The sequence below is a fragment of the Cynocephalus volans genome, chromosome 9 (assembly GCF_027409185.1).
Source record: "Cynocephalus volans isolate mCynVol1 chromosome 9, mCynVol1.pri, whole genome shotgun sequence".
Taxonomy (NCBI): domain Eukaryota; kingdom Metazoa; phylum Chordata; class Mammalia; order Dermoptera; family Cynocephalidae; genus Cynocephalus; species Cynocephalus volans.
In genome coordinates this window covers 62,446,973-62,463,489 of record NC_084468.1, presented here as the reverse complement: position 1 = coordinate 62,463,489, position 16,517 = coordinate 62,446,973, and the positions used below count along the sequence as shown (strand labels likewise).

Sequence of the window (16,517 nt, the reverse complement as noted above, 5' to 3'; positions counted from 1 at the left end):
ACTAATATATAGATTTATAAGTCAATTGGAAAATGGCTTCCAGAAACCAGAAAAAAGAATATCTGGTACCCTTTTTAAGGGTACAATGAAGTAAGAAGAACAGTAGCTACAGTTTGACATTATCCAACATTTGTCAAGGACTTCTTTTTAAAGTCAACATTTTATTTCTCACAACACATTTTGGCCTCTAGGTGTTGGAGTGACCCTTCTGTGAGGAAACCCCTCCATGTCATGCCAATCTATTTGCTGTTGCCAGGAACACAAAACTAAAAACTGTAGTCCGTGTATACTCGACGTGTTTAAGGAGAAGACATCTAATGCTGCTTTTCAGGTTATTTAAGACTTATTTAGGATAAAGGAAGCTCGAGTAAAGAATTCACTGAGCTGCCAGTGCTAATTCCCCTTGAGTCAGGAGATGGCCCTTTACCCTTAATATATTTTACTATTTATAATGAAAGATTAAAACATCAAAGGAAACTCAGTTTGTAGGTGGGGTTGAAAATGCTAAATGGAACAGATGGGCCAATCTTTAGGATGCTGATTAGTACTCCGTGTCAGCCAAGAACACGTGTCGCTCTTCAAGCTGGTATGTCAGCAGTGTTGACTCGGGCACTATGATCAATCGTACTCTCTACAGGAAGCAATCACGTGCATGTAAAGAGGTGCGGGACCAGCTTCCGGTCACAAAAACTACCCACCAAGCGGTATTCCTCTACAAATGACATTAGCTTCCGAGAAAAAGAATGTAAAGGTACACGCTAAAGAATGATTTCACAAGGCTAGCACTCCCAAGAGAACGCCCCTCCCGGTCCAGGGCAGTAGGCCACGCCCCTGGCTTAGTAATTCCGGTCCAGGTCCCCCATGAGCTCCCCACCCAGCAGCGGGAAAGTTCCGTGTGTGCGCAGTAGGCTTGCCCACTGCCGCGTGGGAAAGGTGGGACTTCCCTATTTCTTGCGTCATCTCCAGTGCGGCGGGTGGCGCATGCTCGTGACGGCCTCGGGCTAGCGGTGCTTGTCGCTGGTCTGCTGGGCTCGCGTTTAGAGTTCCGCCCTGGCGCAGACATGCTGTGTCGACTTGGCTGTCGGTGGCCGCGTCTGTTGCCTGCCCTGCAGCTCCAGGCTGGGGGCCCGCTGCTTGCGCCGGTCCCAACGAGTGGCGCCAAGCGCCCCGCTCTCCCAGTGTGGGCGGTGGCCTCAGTCTCTACAGTTGGCTCAGGCGGCGCGGGCGGCTGGTACGAGGCCCTGGCAGCGTCGGCGCCGGTGCGGGGCGCGGAGGAAGTGCTGCTTGGCGCGCACGCCGCCACGGGCTTGCCCTGGTGGGGCAGCATTCTGCTCACCACCGTGGCCTTGCGCGTTGTTGTCACGTTGCCCCTGGCGGCCTACCAGCACTACATCCTGTCCAAGGTGAGGGGCGCTGAGCCGGGCGTGTACCCTGCGCGTCCGCCGCCGCGGCGGATGAACGCCGGCGTCCACGCTGGGCTATGGAGCCCCGGATATTGCCGGAATCAGAATCATCGTGACCACTTTATTGCTAAAAATTTTAACTAGTATTGGATATGTTAAATAAGAGATGTTTGGTGACATGTACCTGTCATTTCCTTTGCCCTACTTGGTTTGTGCTCGAAGCACAAGTGGTTACTAAACTGGCTCTTATCGAATTGAAACAAAGGAATCAATAGCAGAAATTGTGCGGAGAAACCTATAAAATTGCAGTCGTAAAATTTTAACAGCCGGTATGTCTGTGTATCTTTCCTCCCAAAGTATTCCAACTGATCTTTCTTACTAGAAAGTAACTCCTTGAGCTAGCAGTTTGTAAACTTGATTCCTTATTTAGGCCTTACCACCTGTAAGCCTGTGTCTGGTCAATTGCCGTAACGACCTTGTGGGTGCTTCATTCTGTTTTCTGTGGAATCAGTATGGCAGTACCGTTTTTGCCTATTTCACGATGTTGTGAGATCAAATCAGATTATATGGGTTAAAGTGCTTTGAAAACAAGGGATTATTCATATGTGACATTTCAAGAATAATGGCTTTCATGTTTTCGGATTACAGTAGTCTACCCTTATCTTGGGAGTATAATGTTCCAAGAGCCCCAGTGGATGCCTGAAACCACGGATAATATCGAACCTTATATATACTGTTTTTTCCTACACATACATATTTATGGTAAGGTTTAATTTATAAATTAGGCACAGTAAGAGATTAACATAATAAAACAAAACAGTTACAATAAATAAAAGTTGTCTCTTAAAATATCTGTTGTACTGTATTGCAGGTAAGAAAGCATGGATAATGGAGGGCTACTGTTTTATGATTAGGAAAACCCACAGCAAAACAAGTAGGGAATCAGCAGCAGCATTAAGACAGTGAGCTACTTTACAGGAGGAATTAACACAGGGCAGGAATAAATGCAATTTTTATTTTTGATTTGTGGCTATCACAGAGTGCATTAAAGACTTAATAGACGATTTTCTGTGTTTACATTACTGGGAAATCTAGGGATGGAATAGTAATGCCCAGGGTTCAGTTCTCATTTAATCCTTATAATAACCTTGTGAAGTAGGTGCTGTTACATATTTTTTGTGTGAGGGAACAGGATTTTAGAAGCTAAGTAACTTGCCCAGAATCACACAGCTAAGTATACAAGCTGGAATTTGAGTTTGGTTGTGAATGAGAGCATGTTAAGCAAATTAGCATCTTATGCTTAGATTTAAGGTTTCTTGACGTGATCAGTAAACCACATTTTTAAATGAGTGAAGGGAATAGAGAGTAAAATTATGAGTGGTTATGAATAAAGATCCTTTATGTGCTTGTAATAAGTTATGTTTTTTTTTCAGCTAGGTAGAAAATTTGCAGCCGGAAATTAAAAACATTGCCAGGCATCTGAACCAAGAAGTTGCAGTTCGTGCACATCAGTTGGGGTGGTCCAAAAGAGTTGCCAGGTGAACTAATTCTATGCATATTAAGACCATGAATAAATATAAAATGTGTTAATGGTGATGTTAATTACAGGTTTGGTATTCTGTAGCTTTGGCATTAAAGTAGTTCTTTTACTCTTTAATATTTTTAACAAGTCATATGTGGCTATAAAAGCAAAGCAAAGAAATGAAAGTAAAAAAAGGAGAAACAAGAAGAAGAGCATGTTTCTGTTCTTGAGGGACTCTAGCACACTGAAAAAGACAGACCTGAAATCAAATAATAATGGCAGTGAATTAAGTACTGTATAAAGATTATGTACAAGGGGCTAGGTCATCAAGGAAAGTCAGAGATGCCTTCACAGAGTGAAGATACTTTGCTGTTCTGTTGGGATATTGGTCAACAAATGGCAGATTATTTACAAACTTGACCTTTTCTAAAAGATGCCGCAGGTAATAGCCCACAGGAATGGGCTAGAAAATGTAGAATGCCATGGTAGAAGCACTTGGAGAGCCAAGGTGCTTTCCATACGCTGTGATTATTCTGTGTGGTTTTCTCCCCCGGGTTCTTGGAAAGCCCTTGCCCAAGTGTTCTTGACTGTGCATGTCCAAGGATGCCTGCAGTCATTCACTGGGGACTTCTAAGTTTTCCTCCTTCAATCAACTTAAGCTACTACTTAGTTTCCCAAATTCTGTTCCTTGATTGACAAAGTGTTAACCAGTTCATAGCAATAAGAAAAATTAAGGTTGCTTAATGGATGCAGAATTACAGCTAGATCGGAAAAATAAATTCTAGTAGTGTACAGTAGTGCTAGTCGTCTGTAATTAACAATAATTTATTGTATGTTCTCAGATGGCTAGAAGAGAGGAGTTCAAATCTTCTTATTCAAAAATGATAAATTTTTGCAATGATGAATATGCTAATTGATCATCACATTGTATACATGTATTGAAATATAAGTGTACCACATAAATGTGTACAATTAATGTTTCAATTAAAAATAAATACATTTTTTAAAAAGCAAGCCATAAAGAAAAATAACAGTTTGAGCCCTGTACCATCCAGCCACACACACAAAATAAATAAAAAATATAAAAAATAAAAATAAAAATAAGGGCTTTGTAGTATGAATATGTGTTATATATAGTTATCTATTTATATAGGTGTAAATTTGGCAGCTATCTTTAATATGAGATTGTGGCCATCTTTTTTTGTGTTGAAAAGGTCTGATTTAAAAAAAAACAATGTGATAGCTTAATGTCTCTACTTGGTAGAACTGAAAGTTGATAAATTTATAGTTTTGAAATTATACTGGTCAGAGAAATCTGAGAATTACAGGTAGAGGCTAAAAGAACGGATTAGCAGCTGCTCACTTGGATTATAAATGCAGCCTAGGTAAGACTTGTGGCGCCTTGTTTATGCAGTGCTGGCTGGATGGTTGTCCAGATACCTTCTTACAAAAGTTGAGTGGCTTTTTAGGAAGATACATCTGAGGGCTTCCTGCATTTACAATAGTACTGAGTCTTGAAGGGTGAATGAGAATTTGTCAAGTGGATAGCCAGGAGAATGGGCTGTCCATACAAATGATACAGTACTTTCAAAGGCATGCTGATGTGGGAGTCTGATTTGTTCGATTACCTAAAGTCATTCAGGGGCCAGAGTATGCAGATGCCTATGGAGGAATAACAAGAGATAAAGTTGGAAGAATAAGCAGACGCTAAATAACAAAGGGCCTGGAATGTCTGTGTATACTGTCTTAATTCATTCAGTACACTATAATTTGGTTAAATTCAGCAAAAATATTGAATGCCTGCCTTGTACAAAATGTATGATACAAGAGATTTAAAGATGAATAAGACCCAACACTTGTGCCTGAAGGAGACTGTTGTCTAGAAAGTAAGACTTAAGAGCAAGAGTAACTAAAATGCTTAACAGAGAAACAGATTAGTAAAATCTTCATGAGAGAGTTGATTGAAAAATGGAGACCATTTTGACAGGCCAAGAGCATACACAATACAAAACCACATAGCTACAAAAAGTATATTCAGAGAGTGGAGAAATTTGAGTAAAATGTGCTTTCAGCTTTGGTATTTCTGATATTTTTTTGTGGTTATACCATGTCAGCAGTGAAATTTTTCTTGTTAAAAGCTAATTGGATTGCCCTGCCATTGTCATGGGGAAGCTGAGCAGAGGCTGCAGCAGCTCTTCAAGGGCTGCCAGTTTGCCATCTGCTATGGCTTTATTCCTCTCCTGATTTACTTGATTGGAATTTTAGAGGGGTGCAGATCTTGAAATGCCTGAACCAACTGTTTTGAGCCTATTTTCCTTGGAGATAAGGGTCTGTTTGGTCATCTGGATTTGGAAGCAATCAGTGGATAGGAACAGCATGGAAGGTTTATGCTCTGGCATAAGAGATGAGACTAGTTCAGATGACCACCAGTTGGATGGCACAGGGCTCTTTACAGATGCATTTGTGGCAGAGTGAAATCTGTCATTATTTATTTATGATAGGCTTTATCAAAGTAAATATTTTTAACAATATTAAAAAAAATAAAGGTTAATTGGCTGAACACCACCAGAGACAAAGCTTGTAGTCTGACAGTGTCAGTTTTATCAGATTGTTATGTAATTTGTGTACATTGCTATAGAAGTTTCAGTAATAGGCTTCATTTGTCTTTTGTTTAGGCAGCCCGGTAACACAACCTTTATGACAACTAAAACCCCTGTACAAATCATTTAGGCAATAACTACATCACGTGTATATTTGTGACAGGGGGATGAAGCACTGTTGGTAGTCAAATGACATTTTTCTCTTTTCGCTTTTTCCCCCTTCCCTCAATCCAGGCTCACTTATCTAAAGTATATGAGGAGGTTTGTTTCAGAGCTGTATGTTCGGGATAACTGTCACCCTTTCAAAGCCACTGTGTTGTTCTGGATTCAGCTTCCAATGTGGATCTTCATATCTGTTGCCCTCCGAAATTTTAGTACAGGGGCAACACATTCAGAAGGTAATTATTATAGAAGTTTGCTTCTCCCAAATATATTCTCTAACATTGTCTTTGTACTCAAAAAAAAAAAAAAAAAAATCATACTTTATATAATTAGGATACATTTAATATCTTCCTTACAAGGGTATACAGACTAGCTGGGTTGAGGGGAAAAAAATTACGTTCTGAATAAAAATAACCTAAATAAAACCAATATAAATATTTAGTGTGAGGGGTAGCTTATTAGAATTGTCAGACTACTTATGTTTTGTATATTTCCTTTTGTTATTTTTAAGAATTCTATTGTTTTATTTATAAAACTGTTTCAGCAGGTTTTTCTGTTCAGGAACAGCTAGCTACTGGTGGGGTCCTTTGGTTTCCTGACCTCACCGCTCTGGATTCCACTTGGATTCTGCCTGTCTCCATTGGTGTCATCAACTTATTAATAGTGGAGGTCAGTGGTCTTAAATGAAATTTGTTTGCCGTTTAAATCATTGGGATTTTTGTTGCTGCTGTTTTGACATCAAATATACATGGATGAATTGAGTTGGTAGAGATAGCTCTGAGCTAGAATTGAGACTCTGGCTTTTGGTCCCAGATCAGCCATTGACTTAAGTCAGTTGCTTAACCTCTCTGGGCCTCAGAATTTTCATAATTAAAATAAGAGTGCTGAATTAGAACTCTTCCAAAGTCTCTTTCAGCTTTAAAATTGTATGATTCTAATATACACAATTTTGTGATTTGCTTTTGGTAAAGACAGTAATTAAGATACCTTATCAGTCAGGTTTTATTCCCACAATAGAGTGGTGGTTTGTGTGTATGTTTAATATGTGACCTCAGAAAAGTCACTGAATTTCTTTATAAGCTGAACTGGAAAAATATATAACATATAAAATATGACTTCTCAGTCATGTCTTAGGCATTATCCCATGCTGCTTTACTCAACAGTTTAGGGAAAGCATGCTCATAATTACATAAAGAGCTGTTCTCAGGCTCTGGGTAGAATATAGATGGAACTGGAATAAACCTTAGGAATGATATACTTCAGTTTAGATCTAACCTCATGTCCACTGGTTCCTGTTTGGAAAATCTAATATACCCCTTATTTTATCAGATGAGGAGAATAAAGATGATAGAATCTAAGGTCTTGGGTGAAAGTTTCTTGAGGAAAGATTTTATGTGTAGTTTAAATGTGTTTCCCTAAGAACATTTAGCATAGTCTTCTGAATGTGCTTGGTATTCAGTGCATATTTGGTAGAAAGAAGGACGTGATAAATACACGTTCACAATGTATTAATGGTAGTCCTGTAGTCTTTTCCTCTGTACCATCTAACAACTAATAAAAGCTTATTCTTACTTAACTTATGGTATGTGCTAGACATTTTTGTAAGCAATTTACATGAATTAACTCATTTAATTCTTAGACTAATCTTTTGAGGTGTGTACTGTTTTAAGGTGAAGAAAGTGAGGCACAGAAAGGTTAAATAACTTCTACAAAGTTACATAGCAAGTGAAAATGCAGGGCTGTCATGTGAACCTAAGTAGTTTGGCAATAGAGTCATAATTATTACACTATACTGTCTCTTAAATAAGTATTTCAAAATCATAACTGCTTTTCCTATCCTTGGTTCTTACCCTTGCTTCATGTAGTGAGTACCTTCTCCATGTACTCAGGGGCCGAAAAACAAGGGCAATCATTCATACATAGTACCTATCTTCAAGGGACTCTTCAAGCTCCATTTAAGAATTTTTGTGTAATTATTAAGGAGTTTTTTGGTTTTTGTTTTTTGGGTTTTTTTTGCTGTCCAGTACAGGGAATGAACCCCAGACCTTGGCACCATGCTCTAATCAACTCAGCCAACTGGCCAGCTATAATTATTAAGTTTTTTAAAAGATGGATGATCAACCATATAAATTCATCGGTTTTTTTATTTTTTATTTCTTTTTGCTCTTACTAAAGTGTAGGTGGAGGCCAGTCAAAAATCAGTTTGTATTTTAAAGCTCGTCTGACTTATGCATTTTAATAAACTTGTGTGTGTATATATTCTACCCCTTCAGATTTTTGCTCTACAAAAAATTGGAATGTCTCATTTTCAGACGTATATTACATACTTTGTCCGTGCAGTATCAGTGTTGATGATTCCAATTGCTGCAACAGTACCATCTGTGAGTAAGCACCAATATTGTGTAGCATGTGCTAAATCCTCTCTGTCCTTAGCTTAGACTGGCTGGAATCCTGCCTCTTCCGTTAAGCTTCCCCTGACTACTTGATTCCTCACTGATTTCGGAGTGTCTGTAATAATTAATCTAACTGTCTCTATCACCAAGTGACACTTGAATATTTCTTGGGCTTGATTAATCTTCTTTTATGTGAATGTGTGATAACTCTCCTAATAATTCAGACTCCATTTTCCTATCTTTCTCTTTTAGAAAAATTTTGCAAAGTACCTTGTACAATACCATGAATATAGTATTTGCTTTGTTTGATTAGTTGATATATTGAATTCTTTCTGCCTGTATAGACTGGACCAAAGAATTTAGCACTTAAAAAAGAAACAAAAGTTTGTGCCAAGCCTATATGGGTTCATATATAATATTATTTAACCTCATAACAACCCTGTGAGATGGGTACACTTGTCCCTGGTTATACCCAATTAAACTTTTGCTGGAAATGGACAAAGGATGTTTGCAATTATTTCATTCTTTTGCATTATTTCCCACAGATACTTCGGAAGTTGTTAAGACGGCAAAAGCTATGTCAGGTGTATCTCCATCTTTACTCAGAGCCAACACATAGACCATAAAGTAGAATTCAGTTGTTGCTAGTACTAGGGTTATATCAGCATATATAAAAGCACTTCACCGTACTTCTTTGAGGAATCTGAAGCCATATGTTTTGAGGATCAAAATGTATTTTTAAAACTGTCACTTGGACGTAGTACTGTCATTAATCCTGGGCAAAATAAGTAAGTTTCCTCATCTCTAAAATAGACATCATAATGTCTGTAAGAATTAATGAAATAACATCAAGTGCCTATGTGCCTATTATAGTAGTTTTTTTTTAAAAAGATGACCAGTAAGGGGATCTTAACCCTTAACTTGATGTTGTCAACACCACGCTCTCCCAAGTAAGCTAACTGGCCATCCCTATATAGGGATCCGAACCCATGGCTTTGGTGTTATCAGCACCACACACTCCCAAGTGAGCCATGGGCTGGCCCTCTATTATGGTACTTTTTACATAAAAATAGTAATGTAAATTACCCCATAGAATTACAACAGTATAGATTCACTACATTTCTAGAGAGAAAAAGTGTCAATTATAACTGAGGAAACCCCCAGATGAAATAAAATAGGAGCAGTGTAGTTTCAGTGAGGGACTGGGTTCAAAGTGAGTGACAGAGTTCTAAAAAATAGTATCTTATATACCCGAGTTTATTCTCTTAAATATAGGAAATTCAGAGTTAGGCAGTTTAGGGAAGATGTGGCAACTCCGTGAAGACATGAGAGACCCATCCTTGCTTCTGTCTTTCTATTCCATCATCCACATCATTCTGTGATTTCTGTCCTCAAGCCCCCAGTATGGTCGTAATGGCTGTTGGAGCTTATTATCTTGCAGGAATGGTAAAGGGTTCAAGTGCAGTCAGTCCCTATCAGGAGGCTTTCCTGATATCTGACCAAACAGTTGTGCTTACATCTTAATTATGTGGCCATACCGAGCTGCAGAAGAGGCTGGGAAGTGTAATCTTTTTGTTAAATGGCAGTGTGCCCCGCTAAAACTTAGGATTTTGTTACTAAGGAAAAGGGGGATTGATATTTAGTGTGTAGTCTGCTGTGTTTGGGCTGAGGTACTTTTTTGGTTGGTGGATAAGTCAGGTGATGATGGTAGCTGTTTATTCAACATTGACTTTGTGCCAGGCACTGTTTTAAATGGTTTACATATATTACTACATATAATTCTCCCAACAGTGCATTAAGGTAGGTACTATTGTAATCTCTTCTTTGGCGATGAGGAAACTAAGTCATAGGGAGGTTAAGTAGTTCATTCAAGGTCACCTAGCTATTAAGTGGCAGAGTCTTAATACACATCCAGGCAGTTTGGCTCCTGCTCTTAACTACTGTGCTTATCTGCCTTGAGGATATGTTACTTTATGCCCCTAAAAACTGGCTTTGGAACAAATGCAAAAGTGCTTGATGTGGGTGAATACTTTGCTTACCACTCTGTGGATTATCTTATTTATTCGTCACAGCAATCCTCTGAAATAGGTACAGTTACTTTCCCTATTTTATAGATGAGGAAACTGAAACAAGAAAAATAACTTACCGGAAGTCAAATAAATGGCAAATAGGATTCAAACTTAGGCAGTTTAACTCTGGGACCGGTACATGGTTCAACAACCACATGGTTCTGTTTTTGGGGCCTGATTACCTTCTGATTCCAAAGAAAAGTTTGGAATAGATGTATATATAGGATTGTATTGAGAGGCTGCAGAGCTTAGTCATTGACCTAAATAAACAATCAGAGTGGTAATAAAAAAGGAAAGATGAAGATGATGCTGAGACTGTTTGTCTCAGAAGAGGGCAAAGAAAATGCATTCCTGGCTACACTGAGAAACTGTTTACTGGGAAAAAAGTGTAAAATAGATGACTGTATGGGGAAAAAAAAGGTCGAGAGAGGCTGTTTCCCATCATAAATTTCGACACCCCCAGTATCCCACCTTCAATATAAGCAACTTGTCAGGACTGTTGGTGGGGAAAAAATATGTTTAATGGTCAAAGAGGGGAGGTGAGATCCCTTTTGAGCCTTTGTCTGGGAGTTGCTCTCTTTCATCCACTTTCTACCATAAGTACCTCTTTTTGTTTTCTTTTTGATTTTTCATCTTCCTTTCAGCCTTTTTAACATATCTGTTAGGTCTGTCATGGGTTTCTAATAGCTGCTGCAGATCTTGCCTCAGTCCTGATATAATTCTGTTTACATAAATTGTCTTTTTTAAAAAATTTCCTTCCTATCTTTGGACCTTTGGTGTCCCTGGAGAATTTACAGGTTCTAATATTCATGTCTTCTCGTTATAGTCAATTGTTCTCTACTGGTTATGCTCCAGTTTCATGGGCCTTTTCCAGAACTTGCTGCTCCGTTCTCCTGGATTTCGCCAACTTTGCCGAATACCGTTGACCAAATCAGATTCAGACACTCCTTATAAAGACCTTTTTGCTGCCTTTTATTCTAAGTTCATTTCAAGAAAATGAATGATATATTGTCTAATAATTTTGAAACAATTGCAAGTGTCACTATCGCCTGAATGTATTTAGATTTAGAATTCAAGTATTATTTAATTTGGCTTTATTTTAAATCATGAACTCTGTGAAGTACTATGGGTTAAGATGTAATCCGGTTATATCTGACAATAACTAAAATATTTTAAGTGATAGAAATGTAGTATGCTTAATTGTAAAAGTAAAAATGGAACCAAAGTGTCTATCCCTGTTTATAAAACTAATACTTGTTAGGGGGTGCCAGTAATTTGGACAACAGGATTGGATACTGAATGATGTCAAATTTTACTAAACAGTCAGTCCCACACGTTGAAGTTTTGTAAAATAAGAGTATTCAGTGAGGTGATTTTTAATATTTTGGAGGTGGGGAGGATTATAGACCTGTGAACATCTGATAAAAGGCTATGTATAGTTTTCTTTTCAGAAAAGTCCTTGGACTCACAACATGGGGACCTTCACTGACATCCCTGAAGATCTTCTGGCAACTCCTAGTTAAGAAACTGATTCTGATGGAACATACATTGATGTTGAGTTAATGTGTGGTTGGAAAAAAAAGGACTTGAAACACATGCAATAGAGTAGTCCATGCATATAAGTACTGAATATGGTATATAATTGCTGTGGGTTAAATGTGTGCCCCAAAGGTTCATAATTGGGAACTTAGTCTTCATTGCTATTGTGTTAACACAGAGGGAAATACAATTGTGGTAATTGAAAGGTGGGGTCTTTTAAGAGGTGATTAGATTGTGAGGGCTGTACCCTTGTGAATGGGTTAATACATTGATGAATGAAGGGGTGGTAATGGGTGAAGTTCTGATGGCTCTAAAAGGAGAGTAAGTGAGGAGATTAGCTGTCTCTTGCTCATCCCATTAATGTGACGTGTAGAGTTATCAATGTCAAGAAGCCCCGCACCCCATGCACCCCCTGGACTGTGGACTTCCCAGCCTCCAAATTGTAAGAAATAAACTTTGTTTTCATATAAACTACCTACTTTCAGGTATTCTGTTATAAGGAACAGAAGTGGACAAATAACAATATTGCCTCCCAGTCCTTCTTTGAAAGAATACAGAAAGTGTACATTTCTTTCTCTATAATTTAAGAAGTCTAGAATGCAGTTTTGCACTATGTACTGCTAGAGGCCAAAGTGGAAAATCTTAAGCATTCAGTTTGTTTAGTCAGAGGAAGAAAACCAGAATTGCAGCTGTCTATTATGGAGGTGATTTTAAACTGTTGTTTATTTGGAAGGATTAAATATTGTAATGGGTTTAAACAATGATAGAGGTTTAATATAGGAAAAAATTGACAGGTAATATAAATTGTGGATCTAGTTGCTTATTTAAGTTGAAAAGATGCTAAAACTAATTCTGAATGAGATAATAAACAGTAAATTTGACAGGCCTTTGAGAAGATTATAAATTATAAATTTTCATTGAGTTAAAATATGGACCCGATCCTGAGAAACCCTGTCATCCCATCTCAGTGTTTTACAGTAAAATAAAAACTCAAATGAAATTAATTAGTGATTTCTTTGAGTGACATCTATGAAATCTTAGTCGAGGTTCTTAATGAAGTTATCAAGTGTTTTAATATAAAAAATTAACAATATATAGAGGTAAGAATTTTGATTGTCATGTTACTGCAGCCCACTGAGAATTTAGAGTTAGACGGTGTCAGCTGAGACTAGGTTCTCTTTCTCTTTTTTTTATTAAATAAAGAAATTATTTATTTATTTATTTTTATTGAAACGTATTATACATATTTGTGGGGCACAGAGTTGAGTATCAGTACATGTATACAATGTATAATGGTCAAATTAGGGTAGTTAGCATATTCATTATCACAAACGCTTGTCATTTCTTTTGAGAATTTTTGAGAATATTTGAGCTCCTCTCTTTTATCCATTCGAGAACATAGCAATAAGTTATTAACTATAGATGCCTAGCACTACTGTATATCACTAGAACTTATTTTTCCTGTCTAGCTATAATTTTGTGTCTATTAACCTTTCGTTATTTCCTCTCCTCCTCCCTTTCCCAGACTCTAGTACAGGTTCTCTTTTTCTCAATTCCCAGTCCTGGTTTATGACTGCCTGGAATGAGGGAACTGTGGTTGCCAATCACAGTGAAGGAATTGAAACTTCTGTACAGTTGATTTTCATTACGTGGAGATTTGCCTACTTGCTAAATTTATTTATAAACCCAAAATCAATATTTGCAGTGCTTTCGAGGTCATTTGTGAACAAAAATTTGAGTCACCTTATGCATATGTTCCTAACAGAGGTCAAAGAACAGTCTGCCTTGTTTCAGCTCTCATACAATAAACTTTGTGTCCTTTTTGTGGTCTTTTAATGCTATGTTTTTCTCATTTCTTTGCTTTTTGTTGGTGATTTTGCTGTTTAAAATGGCTTCCAAGTGTTGTACCAAAGTGCTGTCCTAATGTTCCTGACTTAAGAAGGCTGTTATGTGCTTTAAGGACAAAATATGTGTGTTAAATAAACTTCATTCATGCATGAGTTGATTCAATAATAAACTTCATTCATGCATGAGTTACAGTGCTCTTGGCAGAGAGTTCAGTGTTATTGAATCAACAATATAAGGGTACTTGGAAAAGTTCATGGAGAAATAGAATTTAAAGATAACACTAATTTTTCCATGAACTTCTTAAAGTACTCTCATATATTAAATCGATCTATTGAGAAAAATGTCAAGGCTTACAGGAACCTAACCCTGTATGTTCCCTAGGAGCATTTAATCTAAACGATTATGTTCAGTATTTACTTATTCAGTTGTTTATGGACTTCATAGGACATAACTATCACAAATAACAAGAATTGACTATATTTGCAACATGTGTACAATCAAGGAAGCAGAGGCAGAAATGTGCGTGTTGTTTGTATTACAGTAAAAAGGAGAAAGGGATCTTGAGAAAAATTTTGGCAGATACAGCTAACTCTGGAACAACTTGGCCTTTGCTGTGTGTGTCATTTTGTACTGATTAAGATATTTTTCATATTGTGATAAGAAATCATCTCCTTTCCCCACCCTGTTTGTCACTTTCTTTGAAAGTTAAAATATAAAGGAGTGCTGTGACTCCCTGTGATATTGTTAAATATATATTTGGTCGTCCTATTTCCTGACATATAACTCCTAAAACCCTTGGAATCTCTAGAGTAATAAGAGTGTCTTTTGTATGCTAATGAGATGACTGGTGTCCCTAGATGGGGGCTGGTCTTCAGAAAGGCCAAGCTATGATTTTTAAGGGGTTGGGACTTTCAGCCCCCCCCCAACCTCTGGGGAGGGAGAAATGCTGAAGGTTGAACCAATCACCTGTGGCTGGTGGTTTAATCAGTCATGACTAAATGAAGCTTCCATAAAAACCCAACAGGGCTGGGTTTGGGAAGCTTCCTGATAGCTGAACATGGGGAGGTTCTTAGAAGTTGGCACTCTTGGAGAGGTAATGAAAGCTCTGCACCCCTTCCCACATGCCTTGCCCTGTGCTTTTCTTCCATTTGGCTGTTCATCTGAGTCCTTTGTAATATACTTTGTAATAAACTGGTAACATAAGTGTTTCCCTAGGTTCTCTGAGCCACTCATGAAACCCAAGGAGGGGGTCTGGCAGTCAGAAAAACAGGACACAACTTGGGGCTTGAGATTGGCGTCTAAAGTGGGGGATAATCTTATGGGACTGAGACCTCACCTGTGGGATCTGATGCTACGTCCAGGTAAATAGTGTCACAATTGAATTTGAATTTGAGGACACCCAACTGGTGTCTGCTTCAGAACTGGTTGCTGGTGGGGAGAAATCCCCACACATTGGCGACCAGAGGTAGTCTATATTGAGAGAGTAGGAAAAAATACCTTTGGTTTTTCTTATCTCCAAACACTCCCTTTTCAAAAGTGAATCCCACTTTCATGTGCATATTTTACCTTGTTTGCTGTGATTCTCCTTGATTTCAAAATGTATGTTTGTATCTTTTCTCAAATGTATATTTTACCTATTTTCTTACTGCTCTCCCATATTCAAACTTTCAAACTTGAAATTGTTTTTCAATATATACAATAAGTTTGAGGGTACAAGGACCTTCCTCCCAGATCCCAAAATAATTTCTGATAAGGTAGAGGGTGGCTGGGATCTTGGGATGTACTCATGTATAAAGAAAACTGGTGTATTGTAAACTGTGGTGAAGTAGTCACCTGACTTCAGGCTGGTAAATACTCCCTAATTCCTTTCTCCATGCAAATTTTTTAGTAAACAAGTCATATTCCAGAAAATTGCAAGTGTGTGGTTTTTGGTTCTTATTCCCCCAACAGTTTGTCATGGTCTGGAGCAGTTCCAGAGCTTAAAGGTTAGGGGAGGTAGGCAACTGAACAGGGACAGGACACACATGCTAAGACCCCTTGACATCTTGCTGTCTGGCCCACCTATCTCCCCTCAATTGCTGAGGGACTCCTGGCAGAGCTCTGCCCTGAGCCCTGCAGATTTCAGGAAGGCTTTCATTTTTTTCAGGTGGGGACCATAGTTTTTGTTATCCTGCTCCATCCCTTAAAGGGGTCATCTTATTTTTCCTGTGGGCCTTATTTTTGTCTCTAGGCCAGAGTCACATTTTTATGGGTACTCTCATTTGGAGTCAGGGAGACTCACTCCTAGATTTATAGTATACCAATTTATAGTATACCATTATGATACCCAAGCTCAAGAATATATTAGGAGGTGTAACTGGCATACCCGAAATGACCCCAAATTACTTTTTTCTGGGACCATCATGAGAGAGCCTGAATAAATCCTATCCTGGTCAGATGTCATTAGTGGAAAAGGTGGGGCTTGCAAAAGAAAATCAAAATTCTTAATTTCTACCCTCACAGATAACCCAGGAGACGTTGAAAAACTGCATTAAGAACCTTGAGGGGAAAGCCAAACTTGGGGAGGAGCCTTTTCAGGTATCTTTAAGAGCACTCAAGCTAAAGAACATCTCAGAGGAGGTATCACAGTCCTAGATGACATTGGGGAAATTGTAATTTGTGTGAAAAAAATGGAAAAAAATGAGTGCCAAATGAACCTTAGTAACTTCTGTATTTTGCACACATTCTTAAATCGCCCTTATGCCTCTTTATTTTCCTCCCCTGAGGTTCCCAGGAATAACTTTTTTTTTCTTTAGGAATCACCTCTTAAATTGCCCCAATATCAGATTAAGCAGTGGAAATGCAAACCCCAGAAAAAAATTAAAGAATGTAGTTTTTTCCCTCTGGGATATAAATTGCAGTACTACAGCATACAAACTTTGGAATTTCAGGCATGACATTGGTTACCAAGAAGTAAAGTGAATGGCCAGAATTTCAAAATT

At 38.2% G+C, this 16,517-nt stretch overlaps 1 protein-coding gene across 4 annotated transcripts; it reads left to right on the top strand.

The window, feature by feature from the left end:
* Positions 1 to 1,012: 1,012 nt before the first annotated feature.
* On the top strand, positions 1,013 to 15,447 carry LOC134385992 (cytochrome c oxidase assembly protein COX18, mitochondrial). 4 transcript variants are annotated; one of them, XM_063107845.1, is made up of 6 exons: positions 1,013 to 1,403; positions 2,841 to 2,941; positions 5,760 to 5,923; positions 6,235 to 6,356; positions 7,961 to 8,068; positions 10,976 to 15,447. In XM_063107845.1, the coding sequence occupies exons 1-6, from the start codon at positions 1,062 to 1,064 to the stop codon at positions 11,147 to 11,149; spliced, it is 1,011 nt and encodes a 336-aa protein (XP_062963915.1). In that variant the 5' UTR covers positions 1,013 to 1,061; the 3' UTR covers positions 11,150 to 15,447. The 4 variants fall into 4 exon arrangements, with proteins under 4 accessions (XP_062963915.1, XP_062963916.1, XP_062963914.1 ...); XM_063107846.1 differs by having other exon boundaries at positions 6,232 to 6,356; positions 8,000 to 8,068; XM_063107844.1 differs by having other exon boundaries at positions 6,232 to 6,356.
* The last annotated feature ends 1,070 nt before the right edge of the window (positions 15,448 to 16,517 follow it).

Bases quoted from the DNA above. Each gene is read 5' to 3' on its own strand.
- LOC134385992 (XM_063107844.1), top strand. From the start codon at position 1,062: ATGCTGTGTCGACTTGGCTGTCGGTGGCCGCGTCTGTTGCCTGCCCTG. The intron at 2,942-5,759 runs GTGAACTAATTC...CCCTCAATCCAG, and splicing joins TGGTCCAAAAGAGTTGCCAG to GCTCACTTATCTAAAGTATA. The intron at 5,924-6,231 runs GTAATTATTATA...AAACTGTTTCAG, and splicing joins AGGGGCAACACATTCAGAAG to CAGGTTTTTCTGTTCAGGAA.